Source organism: Nomascus leucogenys, chromosome 5, assembly GCF_006542625.1.
Source record: "Nomascus leucogenys isolate Asia chromosome 5, Asia_NLE_v1, whole genome shotgun sequence".
NCBI classification, from domain to species: domain Eukaryota; kingdom Metazoa; phylum Chordata; class Mammalia; order Primates; family Hylobatidae; genus Nomascus; species Nomascus leucogenys.
Window position 1 is genome coordinate 58591641 of NC_044385.1, and position 11720 is coordinate 58603360.

Below are 11720 nucleotides of genomic sequence, written 5' to 3' on the forward strand. Positions count from 1 at the left end.
CAACTGATTAAATCATATATAGTATATATACAAGTTATATTAATATATGTATATGCTTCTTCAAATTTCTTCTTTTTGCTAAAAAGCACTCAGCTGGGATTATGAAATCAGATGTCAAGATTAGAATATGAGCAGTCACTTTTTAAATCAGAACACAGAAGAGAACCCTAGACTGAACTGTTCCCAGAAAAAAGGTTTTCCCTCTCCCCAGACCAGGCAGGTAGGAATGTCTGCAGAGACCCCCGGACACACAGGGACCCCAGCAAGCTTTTCCTGCTCTGTAGATTGGGGAAGGGGGCCACAAGTCAGCCCTGGTGGTATGGGGGAGGGGAGTGGTACAGCAGTGACAGGAATAATGCCACTGTCCTGCTGAGTGGGAAAGGAGAGGGCAGAACCCGGACTTGAAGGCCCACCTGTGGAGTGGGTCTGAGATTCCCAGCCTGTGTTCTCAGTCAGCTTGTCTATTGTTATCAAATGTGGGCTGGGCCGCGGCATCTGTGACTTCATCCCGTGATGGCTGGAGTCTGGGATAAAAGTCATGGTTGTCCCAAAGGTGCAGGCAAACTCCACCCCGGGGAGCTGTTGTGCTTGCATTGCTGGGCTGCTGATAGACTGATTGAGTGGTGGTGTGTACTTTTGTCACAAGAACCATAACCACAATGACAGCCACACAGCATGGACCTAGCGTGTGCTCAGCTCTGGACAAGACGTGGATGTAGGCAGACATGCTTCCTGCCTGCTGGGCTTAGTGCACTAATGCTAAGGACAGACATGAAAGGCTTGAGAAAGGCATGAAGATACATGGAGTCTAGGAGAGAGGATAAGAAAAACAAGCATTTTGTGGTGGGTTGAATTGCGTTGTCGTTTTTAGAGGCATTTCGTGATCCATGGTTGCGCTCCCGTGAAGAGCGAGTCTAGAGAAGGAATCGGAAGGTGGGTGAGAGTTGAGGGAATTTGAATTCCATAATTACGACTCGAATTTCTGCAATCAGCTCGCGGCTGTGTTGCCTGCTCCTGCCACAAAAACGCCATGCAGCGCCGAGCCAAGTCGGATGGAAGTGGGTTAGGGTATTATATAAGCCCTTGCGGGAGGGAAGATGGTCTTTTATGTGTGTTTCTTTTGCAGCGGCGGCGGCGAGCGCGGCTCAGGTTGATTTAGAATACGGGTGACAGTGGCCTGGCGCGAGCCCACTGCTGACGAAAGCGGCTTATCCCGCGCGGTTTCCATGGAGACGAGCCGGAGCCGCGGCGGCGGCGGGGCTGTCAGCGAGCTCGGCAGAGCTGGCGCGTCCGTGGGGGTCTGCAGGAGGAAGGCGGAGGCCGGGGCCGGGACCCTCGCGGCAGACATGGACTTGCATTGTGACTGTGCCGCCGAAACGCCGGCCGCCGAGCCGCCGTCGGGGAAGATTAATAAAGCTGCCTTCAAATTATTCAAGAAGAGGAAATCGGGTGGCACCATGCCCAGCATTTTTGGGGTCAAAAACAAAGGGGACGGGAAAAGCTCGGGTCCGACGGGGCTGGTGAGGAGCAGGACCCACGACGGACTTGCCGAGGTGCTGGTGCTGGAGAGCGGCAGGAAGGAGGAGCCGCGCGGCGGGGGCGACAGCGGCGGGGGCGGCGGGGGGCGGCCGAACCCGGGGCCCCCCAGAGCCGCAGGGCCCGGCGGGGGCTCCCTCGCCAGCAGCTCGGTGGCCAAGTCGCACAGCTTCTTCTCGCTGCTGAAGAAGAACGGGCGCTCGGAAAACGGCAAGGGAGAGCCTGCGGACGCGAGCAAGGCCGGCGGCAAACAAAAGCGGGGGCTGCGGGGGCTGTTCAGCGGCATGCGCTGGCACAGGAAAGACAAGCGGGCCAAGGCGGAGGCCGCGGAGGGGCGCGCGCCCGGGGGCGGCCTGATCCTGCCCGGCTCGCTCACCGCCAGCCTGGAGTGCGTCAAGGAGGAGACGCCCAGAGCCGCGCGCGAGCCGGAGGAGCCCAGCCAGGACGCCCCGCGAGACCCAGCAGGTGAGCCCGCAGGGGGAGAGGAGGTGCCCGCCCCCGCCGACCGCGCCCCAGCGCGGAGCTGCCGAGAGGCCGAGGGCCCCGCGCACCCCGGCGACACCGGCGCCCGGGGAGAGGACGCCGCGGGGCATCGGCGCGCCGAGAAGCCCCGGGCACCCCCCGAGCCGGGGCCCGGGGAGGTCCGCACGGCAGAGGACGCTTCCAGGACGGGGGCCGTTCCCGTAAAGACGGTCCCCCTTGTCGACTCCGAAGGCGGCAGCGGCCGGGCGCCCGCCGCCCCGGACCCTGCCTCTGTCGATCCACCCTCAGACCCGTCGGCAGATCGTATTTGTTTGATGTTTTCTGACGTGACTTCACTGAAAAGCTTTGACTCTCTTACAGGCTGTGGAGATATTATTGCAGACCAAGAGGAAGAGGCAGGTCCCAGCTGTGACAAGCATGTCCCCGGGCCAGGCAAGCCGGCTGTCTCTAAAAAGAACCCCGGCGTGGTGGCCTACCAAGGAGGCGGGGAAGAGATGGCCAGCCCGGACGAGGTGGACGACACCTATCTACAGGAGTTCTGGGACATGCTCTCCCAGACCGAGGAGCAGGGACCCAAGCCCCAGGAGGGCGCGGCTAAGGTGGCAGCTGCGCTGGAAACCAAGGTGGTGCCCGAGACCCCCAAAGACACCAGGTGTGTGGAAGCGGCCAAGGACGCGTCCTCGGTCAAGCGCAGGAGGCTCAACCGGATTCCCATCGAGCCCCATCTGAAGGAGGAGCCCAAGCACCCGGAGAAGGAGCAGCAGGAAGGCGTCCCCAACAGCGATGAGGGCTACTGGGACTCCACCACGCCAGGCCCAGAGGAAGACAGCTCGAGCAGCGGGAAGAAGGCGGGCATCCCCCGGGATAGCTACAGCGGGGACGCGCTCTATGATCTCTATGCTGACCCGGACGGAAGTCCAGCAACCCTTCCTGGAGGGAAGGACAACGAGGAGACGTCCTGCCTGTCCCGGTTAAAGCCCGTATCTCCAGGCACCATCACCTGTCCACTGCGAACACCAGGCAGCTTGCTGAAGGACTCTAAGATCCCTATTAGCATCAAGCACCTGACCAACCTTCCATCTAGCCATCCCGTGGTGCACCAGCAACCCTCCAGGAGTGAGATGCCCAGAACAAAAATCCCGGTTTCCAAAGTGCTGGTCCGCAGAGTCAGCAACCGGGGCTTGGCTGGGACCACCATCAGGGCAACGGCCTGCCACGACAGTGCCAAAAAGTTGTGAGGTCTTCCAGGCCAAGGTAGATGGGCCACATGTCAAGGAATACAACTTTTCCCTGGAAACCACTAAAGTAAGTTTTGCTTTTCCTAAAGAAACTCTTTTAGGACACCACCCGTCCCCCACCCTGCTCCAGAGCGTGGACCGAGGAGGTCTTTGTGCCCTGAGCAGGGACAGGATAACACCAGAAAGAGGGATGCTACACTGGGGATTCTCCTCTCAAAATAAGTCCCTGAGAATTATTTTCAAGCACTTTTTTCTTTTTTACCTTTAAGTTTTTATTCTTTTTTCTTTAATATACTGAACACTTGGAAGTCACCTTTACTTGCCTTTGCAGAAAACAGAACTTAGCCAAACCTAAGTAAGAGTCACGCCTGGATATTGGGATGAGCCAGTGTCCAGAGGCCTGAAGGAACCGCTGAAGAACCAGAGGAGATCTCCTCTTCCAAGACACATTTCCTTCCTTCCCTTCTTTCCTCTTTCCTTTCCAGTTAAAAAAAAAAAAAAAAAAAAAAAAAAAAAGACCCTTTGCTGTATCACTGTGTGGAAAATACCTCCAAAGCTGAAAGAGCCAGGTATTTACCTGATGAGCAGAGGGGACCACTGATTGGCAGAAAACTTCCCTACGTTCAGTTGTTAGATATGCAAATTGATAAGGATCTAACACTAGGAAAATAAAGGCGAGTTTTGGTTTGGTTGGTTTCAATCATTTGTTTGGGGAGATATAAAAGGCTCAGGAGAGCAGGCTTTTGCTTTTGCTTTTGTTTGTTTCTTCCCCCACCCAGTGCAGAAATCAGGATCAGGGAAAGATTTTACTAAATGCCCATAGATACAGTATTTAAGCATTTATAAGCTGAAACCTTTTCATGTGAAAATAATGCATACTTTACGGTTTATCCAGCTGTTAACATTTAATCAGTCAATTCAATAGACTTATTCTAGATAATTGTATATCTAGAATATAAAATCTGGTCTTATAGCTAGACATGATGACGGTCCCCAAACCATTGATGTTCTGTTATGTACTGTAATGGGAAGCGATTCTGGTTTTGTTTTATATGGGTTCTCTGGTTCTCAAAAAAAAAAAAAAAAAAAAATCTATTGTGCTGGTGTCCCAGAGGAATGGCTCTGCCTTGTTTTGGGTAACAGTCTGTTTTTCACCCCAAACCCTGTTTTCAGATTTTTTTTTACCTTGATTATAAAATTTTGGATCCAACCATTCCTCAATATAGTGAGTGCAAAATGAGGAACACATAAAGAAAAACAATAGAAAGATACAGTTTTTCACATCATTTGCCTTTTGCTTTAAAGACTTATGATGAAGACAAGTGTGTTCAGAATATGACACTGGCAACCTTATGTATTGTAAACACTTTATGCCAAGATTTTTTTTGGAAAGTGGTTTGCTTCTATGTATGTTTTCTAATATTTCAGATGAAACATTTATTTCAGAAAGGGTTATTATATGCCTAGATAGTTTGAATGATAAACTGAAGCAGTTCCTAGAATGCTATTAGTGTCTAATGATGAAATTAATATCCTTTTTGAAATACACTTCAGTGTATTTAATCAAAAGACCAGAGCTTCTACTAGGAGGTGATTCATCATACCAGGAAGATTATGCATATTCAAGTGAAACTACACATATGTAAATGACATGAACACTTCTGTATAAGTCTCATTTCCAGAGAGATTGCATTAGTAATGAACTGTTATTACATACTTTTTAAGTTTGTTTTCTGTTTCATAAATGAACGAATAAGGCAAGTTAAATATATGATAACCTATTTTAATAATACGAAGAAAGTAAAAAAGTAAATGGGCATCAAAGGAAAGCAAATTGAGCCAGTAGCAGAAAGTAGGCCATTCCCCATTTTAAATTTGCAGTGATTCAATTAGGAGAGGTTTGCTGAATTTCTTCATTAGTCATATGACTGGCTTTTATTGCATTGTCTCAGATCCATAATGTTATTTCAAAGTAATCTTTTAATATTTAATTTCTTTATGTGTGTAAATGAGGCCCTATATGCAGTCATAGCCTTAAGCATTCCGAACACACTACCAAGAATTCATATAAGCATCTCATACTCACGTGCTCATGCACTCAACTGTGTACAGACTAACAGACAAAAGACATCTACTCTAGATTTGGAAATTATTTTTGAAATTATTTCTGTATTAAACAAGAGATTTACATTTGATTTCATGCCTGTAGTACTATTTGGGCTCAAAATACATTCATCTTCCCCTAGTGAATGGAGAAAATATAAATTTTCTTCCTAGCTGTAAAACAAAGGATCTTGATTTCCTTGTTGTACATTTTCCTGCAAGGGTTATATTCTCCTTTGCATGAATCCATGGCAAAGTTTTATTGGTTCATTTGTTCAGTTGTACAGGAAAGTTAAGAATACCTGAAAAACTTATGAGAATATTGTAATAGTAAAGGCAATCTATTTCTTAAGCAGTAGAAGAAAAGTTTTTGCTTTCATAATTTTAGGACTTATTCCTCCATTTACACCGTTATGCTGTGTCTCCTCTTTATAAGAAAAGGAGCACGTGAGCAAAGTTTATCTTAATTTCCACTGGCCTGTCAATTAACCAGTTATAAAAGATATAAAATATTTTCTTTTTAAGTTTATATTTTCCACTTTTTTTACCTTATATTTTTAAGAATTGCACCCACACCAATCAAATAAAGGATTTGGGCAATGAATTAAACAGCCTCAATCACTTAATGGGAAATCCCTGGAGTGGCAGGAAGAGTCGATTCTCAACTTTTTCCAACCATAGAAAAGGGATCATAGTTGCTTTCTTGTGCCAAGGGCTACTTTCTCTCATTTGTGTTCGTGGAGATTGTTTTTTCAAGAAGTTTCCTAGATTTATATTCCAATTTTTATTAATACATTATATCTAATGACCTTGTGAAGATTATTCAGGCCCATATTTGCTGACTTTTTAAGGGAAGGATTGGATAGAAGCTAATTATATCTTTCCCATGTATGTATATTCTAAGATACTGGGTTGATTGACTTCCTTTAGTTGAAAAGCTGCCCAAATTAGACAGGAAAAAGTCAAATCAATTGTTGGGCAAAAATTTATCAGTTGGTTTAATAGCTCTGCACAAAGACAGCCTGACTTTAATGTCTATATTACACATACACTGTTATTTGAAACACTCTGCTTTAGTACAGATGGTGGTTGATGCGTTTATCCTGCCATTAGCACCAATTGGGAGAAATTTTACTACAGCATTTTAAATAATCACAAGAGGAAATAGATTTTTATTATTTTATCTAATAACAACAATAGAATATAGAATACAAAGGACTTCCTCTAGATACATTTTATTTTATCTAATAACAAAAATGGAATATAGAATACAAAGGACTTCCTTTAGATAGATACATGTTCCACAAATTATCTGCTTATTTAAATACAAAGGGTTTAATATCTATGAAGGTAATAACTCACTGTGTTTAAAGGATTTATTTCTTCATCTCAGAGGTAGTCTTCAAGAATTCGCAGTTAAACAGTATGCAAATAGCCCTTTGCTTACACAATTATCCGGGTAAAAAGACTATGTCAGGTGTTGAGATTTCTTTGAATTTTCTAAGAGTTTTCATTATTTATGCCTTTGTCAGATTAATTTTAAAGGTGACTCTTGACTGTTAGCTTGGTGTGAAGAGATCCACTCAGGCAGCTCATGTCTCCTAAGTGCCCTCAGACAGCAGTGACGGGACACTTCACATGACGCTAGCATGTTGGCTCCGCCCGCATGGTGGAATGCATTCCCTGCTGTTAGCTATCTGAATTTTTCTCCTGAATTACAAATATATGGATTTGGCTCCCCTGATGCTGGGCTTCTACTGAGATCTGTTCCAGTACATTCACATGTGCTTTGCTTCCCTTCATTGTTAAGAAATTAATTCAAGAAATTTTTGCTGTTAAACATAAGGAAAAAGCATCACAATTGCCTCGTCTCATCACTGAGGAAAGCCAGTTTAAAGTATCTGAGTGAAATAAGAGGAAAACCCCAAATACCTCACCTAATCCAGTTTCCCTTTCCCCTCCTCCAGGCAGAGCAAGGAAAAGAACAGTTCTAATTTGTGTAAACTCAGCCTTAGAAAATTTCAATTCATTACACACAAAAATATTTATGAAACAGTTTGGGACCAAAGGGGTAGTATGGTAGACGAGTGTCTTACAGAGCCTGTGTGGGGAAGCAAAAGGCAAGGGTGTAGTTCACAGGCAGAAGCGAGCTGTGACATTGTCAGTGCAGCGTGTAAGTGGGGCTCCTCACAGGCAGCCATTGATTGTGAGACCTCATCTTGCTCTGAAGATTTCCCGGTGGCTGTCATGCATTGCTTCTCAAAAGCCTTGCACTGTGATAAGGGTTTGAAGGCGACAGATTGTTGCAGCAATAGCCACTTCTAAGGAATGTTATTATGTCACTGCAGATGATGTTTTTAAGAGGTGATTCAGAATGATAGTTCCATGATTACAGAAAGGAGTTCATTCTCAAACTGCAAAAGGAAAGATGAAAATAGTCATGAAGGCTCCAGAACTGAAATTGGGCACCTTTTATGACTGATACTTACTTTAATTCAATGCAACACATATTTATGGGGCATAGACTGTATCTAATACTTAATAAAACTCATTCAGTTCGGAGCTCACACCTAAGCTGTGCTGTAATTGGATTTTCTTAATATTCATTAAAAACACAAAACAATATTATTTTACATTTTTTTGGTATTTGCATTTGTTGCTTATAGTCTGTGGGGTGAAGTAGAGTGGTGTGAAGTTGAGGAAGGGCACTATGAATTAAGCCACACAAATGCCTCTAAAAAAATAGTAAATATAACAATGGTTAACATTCGTTGAATACTTACTATGTGTCAGGCGCTGCAAGGAGATTTAGAAATAATTACTTAGTCCTCTTAACAGCCATATGGGGTAGGTAATATTATCTCCCCAGTATGACAGCTTTAATTCATCCTTTTTGTTTCTATCCCTCTCCATCTCTGTCTCTATCTCTCTCTCTCTTTTCCCCTAGTCTCTAGGACAGGGATATAAACTCTTTAGTGATTTTCAGTAATGGAAGAGCTAAGTACTGTTTAGTGTCATTGTCAGCTCACTTGTAATAGAAAGAGCTAACCCATATCCATGCAGCTGAAAATTAGTTTTGTGTCTGAGATGATGGTGCCCACAATCATATAGAGGGAACCCTGTCACTGTGCTACGCTGAGTAGGCAAACATTGGCCTTCCCTTGGAGGGATCCTCTTCTCTTAGGATTAACGTGGGAAGTACAGGCAGAAATCTCTTCTGTTGTCATGGCGATACTTCTTCCCTGATAGGGTATCATTCATTCCAAGCATGTTTGTTTCATTTGTTTTTATTCCTACCTTAAGCCATTTTGGTGGATTCTGGGTGGTCTATGCATATGTGTGTGTGTTTTAATTGCAGTAAGAATATTGAATATGAGATCTACCCTCTTTAATTTTTTTTTTTTTTTTGAGACAGAGTCTTACTCTGTCACCCAGGCTGGAGTGCAGTGGCATGATCTCAGCTCACTATAACCTCCAACTCCCAGGTTCAAGCGATTCTCCTGCCTCAGCCTCCCAAGTAGCTGAGACTATAGGCATGCACCACCATGCCCGTTAGTTTTTGTATTTTTAGTAGAGACAGGGTTTCACCATGTTGGCCAGGCTGGTCTCAAACTCCTGACCTCAAGTGATCTGCCCACCTCCACCTCTGAAGTGTTGGGATTACAGGCATGAGCCACCATGCCCTGGTTACCTTCTTTAATTTTTAAGTACACAATACAGTATTGTTAACTATAGCCACAGTGTTGTACAGCAAATCTCTCTAACCTATGCATCCTGCGTAATTGAAACTCTGTGCCCATTGAACAGCAGCTCCTCATTTCCTCCCCCTCAGCCCCTGGCAACCGTCATTCTACTCTCTGCTTCTATGAGTCTGGCTATTTTAGATCCCTTATAGAAGTGGAAACGCGCAGTATTTGTCCTTCTGTGACTGGCTTATTTCGTTGAGCATAACGTGCCCCAAGTTTAGCCATGTTGTTGCTTATGGCAGGATTTCCTTCTTTTTTCAGGCTGAATAATATTTCCTTATATGTATATGCTGCATTTTTAAAAACCCTTTCATCCACTGACAGACATTTAGATTATTTCCACAACTTAACTATTGTGAGTAATGCTACAATGAACAAGGGAGTGAAAATATCTCTTTAAGATCCTGATTTCAGTTTTTTTGAGTAAATACCCAGAAGTGGAATTACTGGGTCATTCATATGGTAATTCTAATTAAACATAGAATTATTTTTAATTTTTTGAGAAACTTCTGTGCTGCTTTCCGCAGTGGTTGCATCTGTTTACATACTTACCAATGGTGCACAAGGGTTCCAATTTCTCCACATCTTTGCCAACTTGTTGTCTGTTTGTTTAAATGACAGCTGTATGAGTTGTCCCTTGCCTCGATACAATTCTGAACTTCAGAAATAAGCACTTGGCTCCTTTAATAGCTGTCCATCCTATGTTGTGTCTACAGCCACTGAATCCTGTCCTACATTTTCTGATTCATTAACTCATTCAACTAATAGCTATTGAACACCTTCAGTAAGTCAGCCACCACGAAGATGAGTATTTTATATTGAATTCTACTAACATATCCTGTATGTTTACTATGGTGCCAGAGAGGATGCTGTGTGCTTTTTTTACGTTGTTATCTTTACTATTCACAAGAACCATGTAAGGTAGGTATTGGTAAAATGGGGTAATTTTGGAAATGCTTCAGTAATTGAGTAGAATAACTTTCTGCTCTATGTGAGAAGATACGTTTTAAATAAGATATGGCTTAGGTTTCTGGTTACTTGAGACATACTATACCTTCTAAGATACTCTCAGACCTGAATCATTTAATAAACTAAAGCAGAAATACTAAAAATATCTGGTTCAATAGCATAGGGGCACGGAGTAGACATGCAAAAAATGCTTGTTCACTTGCCTTGAAATGGCTCCAGGTGGCCTGAAGGAATCAATGAAATTTCTCAAATATCTACATTACAACCATTGGTCCCCACTACACATTTATTTCTAAATAAAGGAGGAGAAATTCTAGCAAAATAATATTTAACATTTTCATTGCTTCCAGAATAAATCTTACTGAATATGGAGGATCTGATAGTGGTAGGTGTATCAGGAATATCAGGGAAAATGCTTTTGATGAAGGCAAAGTCAATTCCTATCATTTGTACTTGACACCAGCTACCTAGCAGGTTCATTGTGAACTTCAGGTTTCGCCCACGTTATTTATATAAAGTATCTCAGTGTAATATAGGGAATTGCAGGTTATTTGAAAATAGTAACAAAGATAACCCAAACGAGAAACTCCATTTCTATAATTAGTTTTCCTGAAAGTCAGGCATGTCTTTGAGGACAGGCTTTTGGCAGTATTATTTTTGTGCACAGGAGGAAAATTGTTAGTAGGTTTATAGATATTATTTTTATAATAGAATGTTAAACCCCTGAAAAACATCAAAAATTGTCTCCTAGAACTAATTCTATGTTTTAAAAACTTGTTTTAAAAAGGGATTCTAAATAGCAATAGGGTCTTTTCTCCTTTCTTTACTCCAATGGTTTAATGGGATAGAGGAATCAATGTTTATATTTTTAAACCTGTAAATATTTTATTTTGGGTATTTTGTATATTTGTTGATATAATTCCATTTTGTGCATATGTACCATTGTGCATGTTGCTGTTTTTGATAGTCACTCTTTTAATGAATGTAAGAAGCTTGGGCTAATAGCACTTTTCTTGTTCCATTCGAACATCTGAAAATGAAACTACAACACTGCCATTTTAACTGTTGTGTTTAATTCAGTCAATAAATTTTGTTGCTCCTTCGCATTTAAAGTGAATTCTGTTGGTTGCTATTTCTCCAGGATCAATTTTATTTCCAGTCTTTTCAACTTTTATAAATTATGCTAATGGTGGTGATGATGAGGAAGTGATGTGTGTGTGACTGTCTCGCGGAAAGACCAATGGGAGGCCCATATTTCTCTCCACACTTTGTAAAGAAGTGAAAAATTCCTTGTTTGGTTTGGGCAGCTGCTTTTTGAAAAGCTCATTTGTTATTCTGACCCTGATCTGAATTCTGAGCCTTTTACTCAGAAAATCTCCATTCCTTATCATCTCTCATGAGGCTGGCTAATCCGCGCTGACTGTCAGGTAGCGGCAACATTCGGGCCACTGGAGTCTTTCTAAAGAGTTGCTTTCTGGTTTTTGTTTATTTTGTTTTTGGTGGTATGTTTTCATTTTCTATGTGTAACAGGTAGGGAAGCCTCTCAAGGAAAGGAAGCCGGAAACCACAAGATGTAGCTACTGATCCCTGGAGGCCGACAGCTTTCCATTCCGTGGTCCAAGAATGAGCTGAGAACCATAAGGGG

The 11720-nt window shown here is 43.3% G+C and overlaps 1 protein-coding gene across 3 annotated transcripts; it reads left to right on the plus strand.

Annotated features, from left to right (window-relative positions):
* Positions 1-309: 309 nt before the first annotated feature.
* Positions 310-11192, plus strand: AMER2 (APC membrane recruitment protein 2). Of its 3 annotated transcripts, XM_012506714.2 has the most exons (3): positions 311-933; positions 1127-2001; positions 2380-11192. In XM_012506714.2, exons 2-3 carry the CDS (start codon positions 1227-1229, stop codon positions 3255-3257), a joined length of 1653 nt encoding a protein of 550 aa, XP_012362168.2. In that variant the 5' UTR covers positions 311-933; positions 1127-1226; the 3' UTR covers positions 3258-11192. The 3 variants fall into 3 exon arrangements, with proteins under 3 accessions (XP_012362166.2, XP_030669077.1, XP_012362168.2); XM_012506712.2 differs by having other exon boundaries at positions 310-933; positions 1127-11187; XM_030813217.1 differs by having other exon boundaries at positions 310-843; positions 1127-11187.
* Positions 11193-11720: the final 528 nt, after the last annotated feature.

Coding starts and splice junctions, on each gene's coding strand:
- AMER2 (XM_012506712.2), top strand. CDS start 1,227: ATGGAGACGAGCCGGAGCCGCGGCGGCGGCGGGGCTGTCAGCGAGCTC.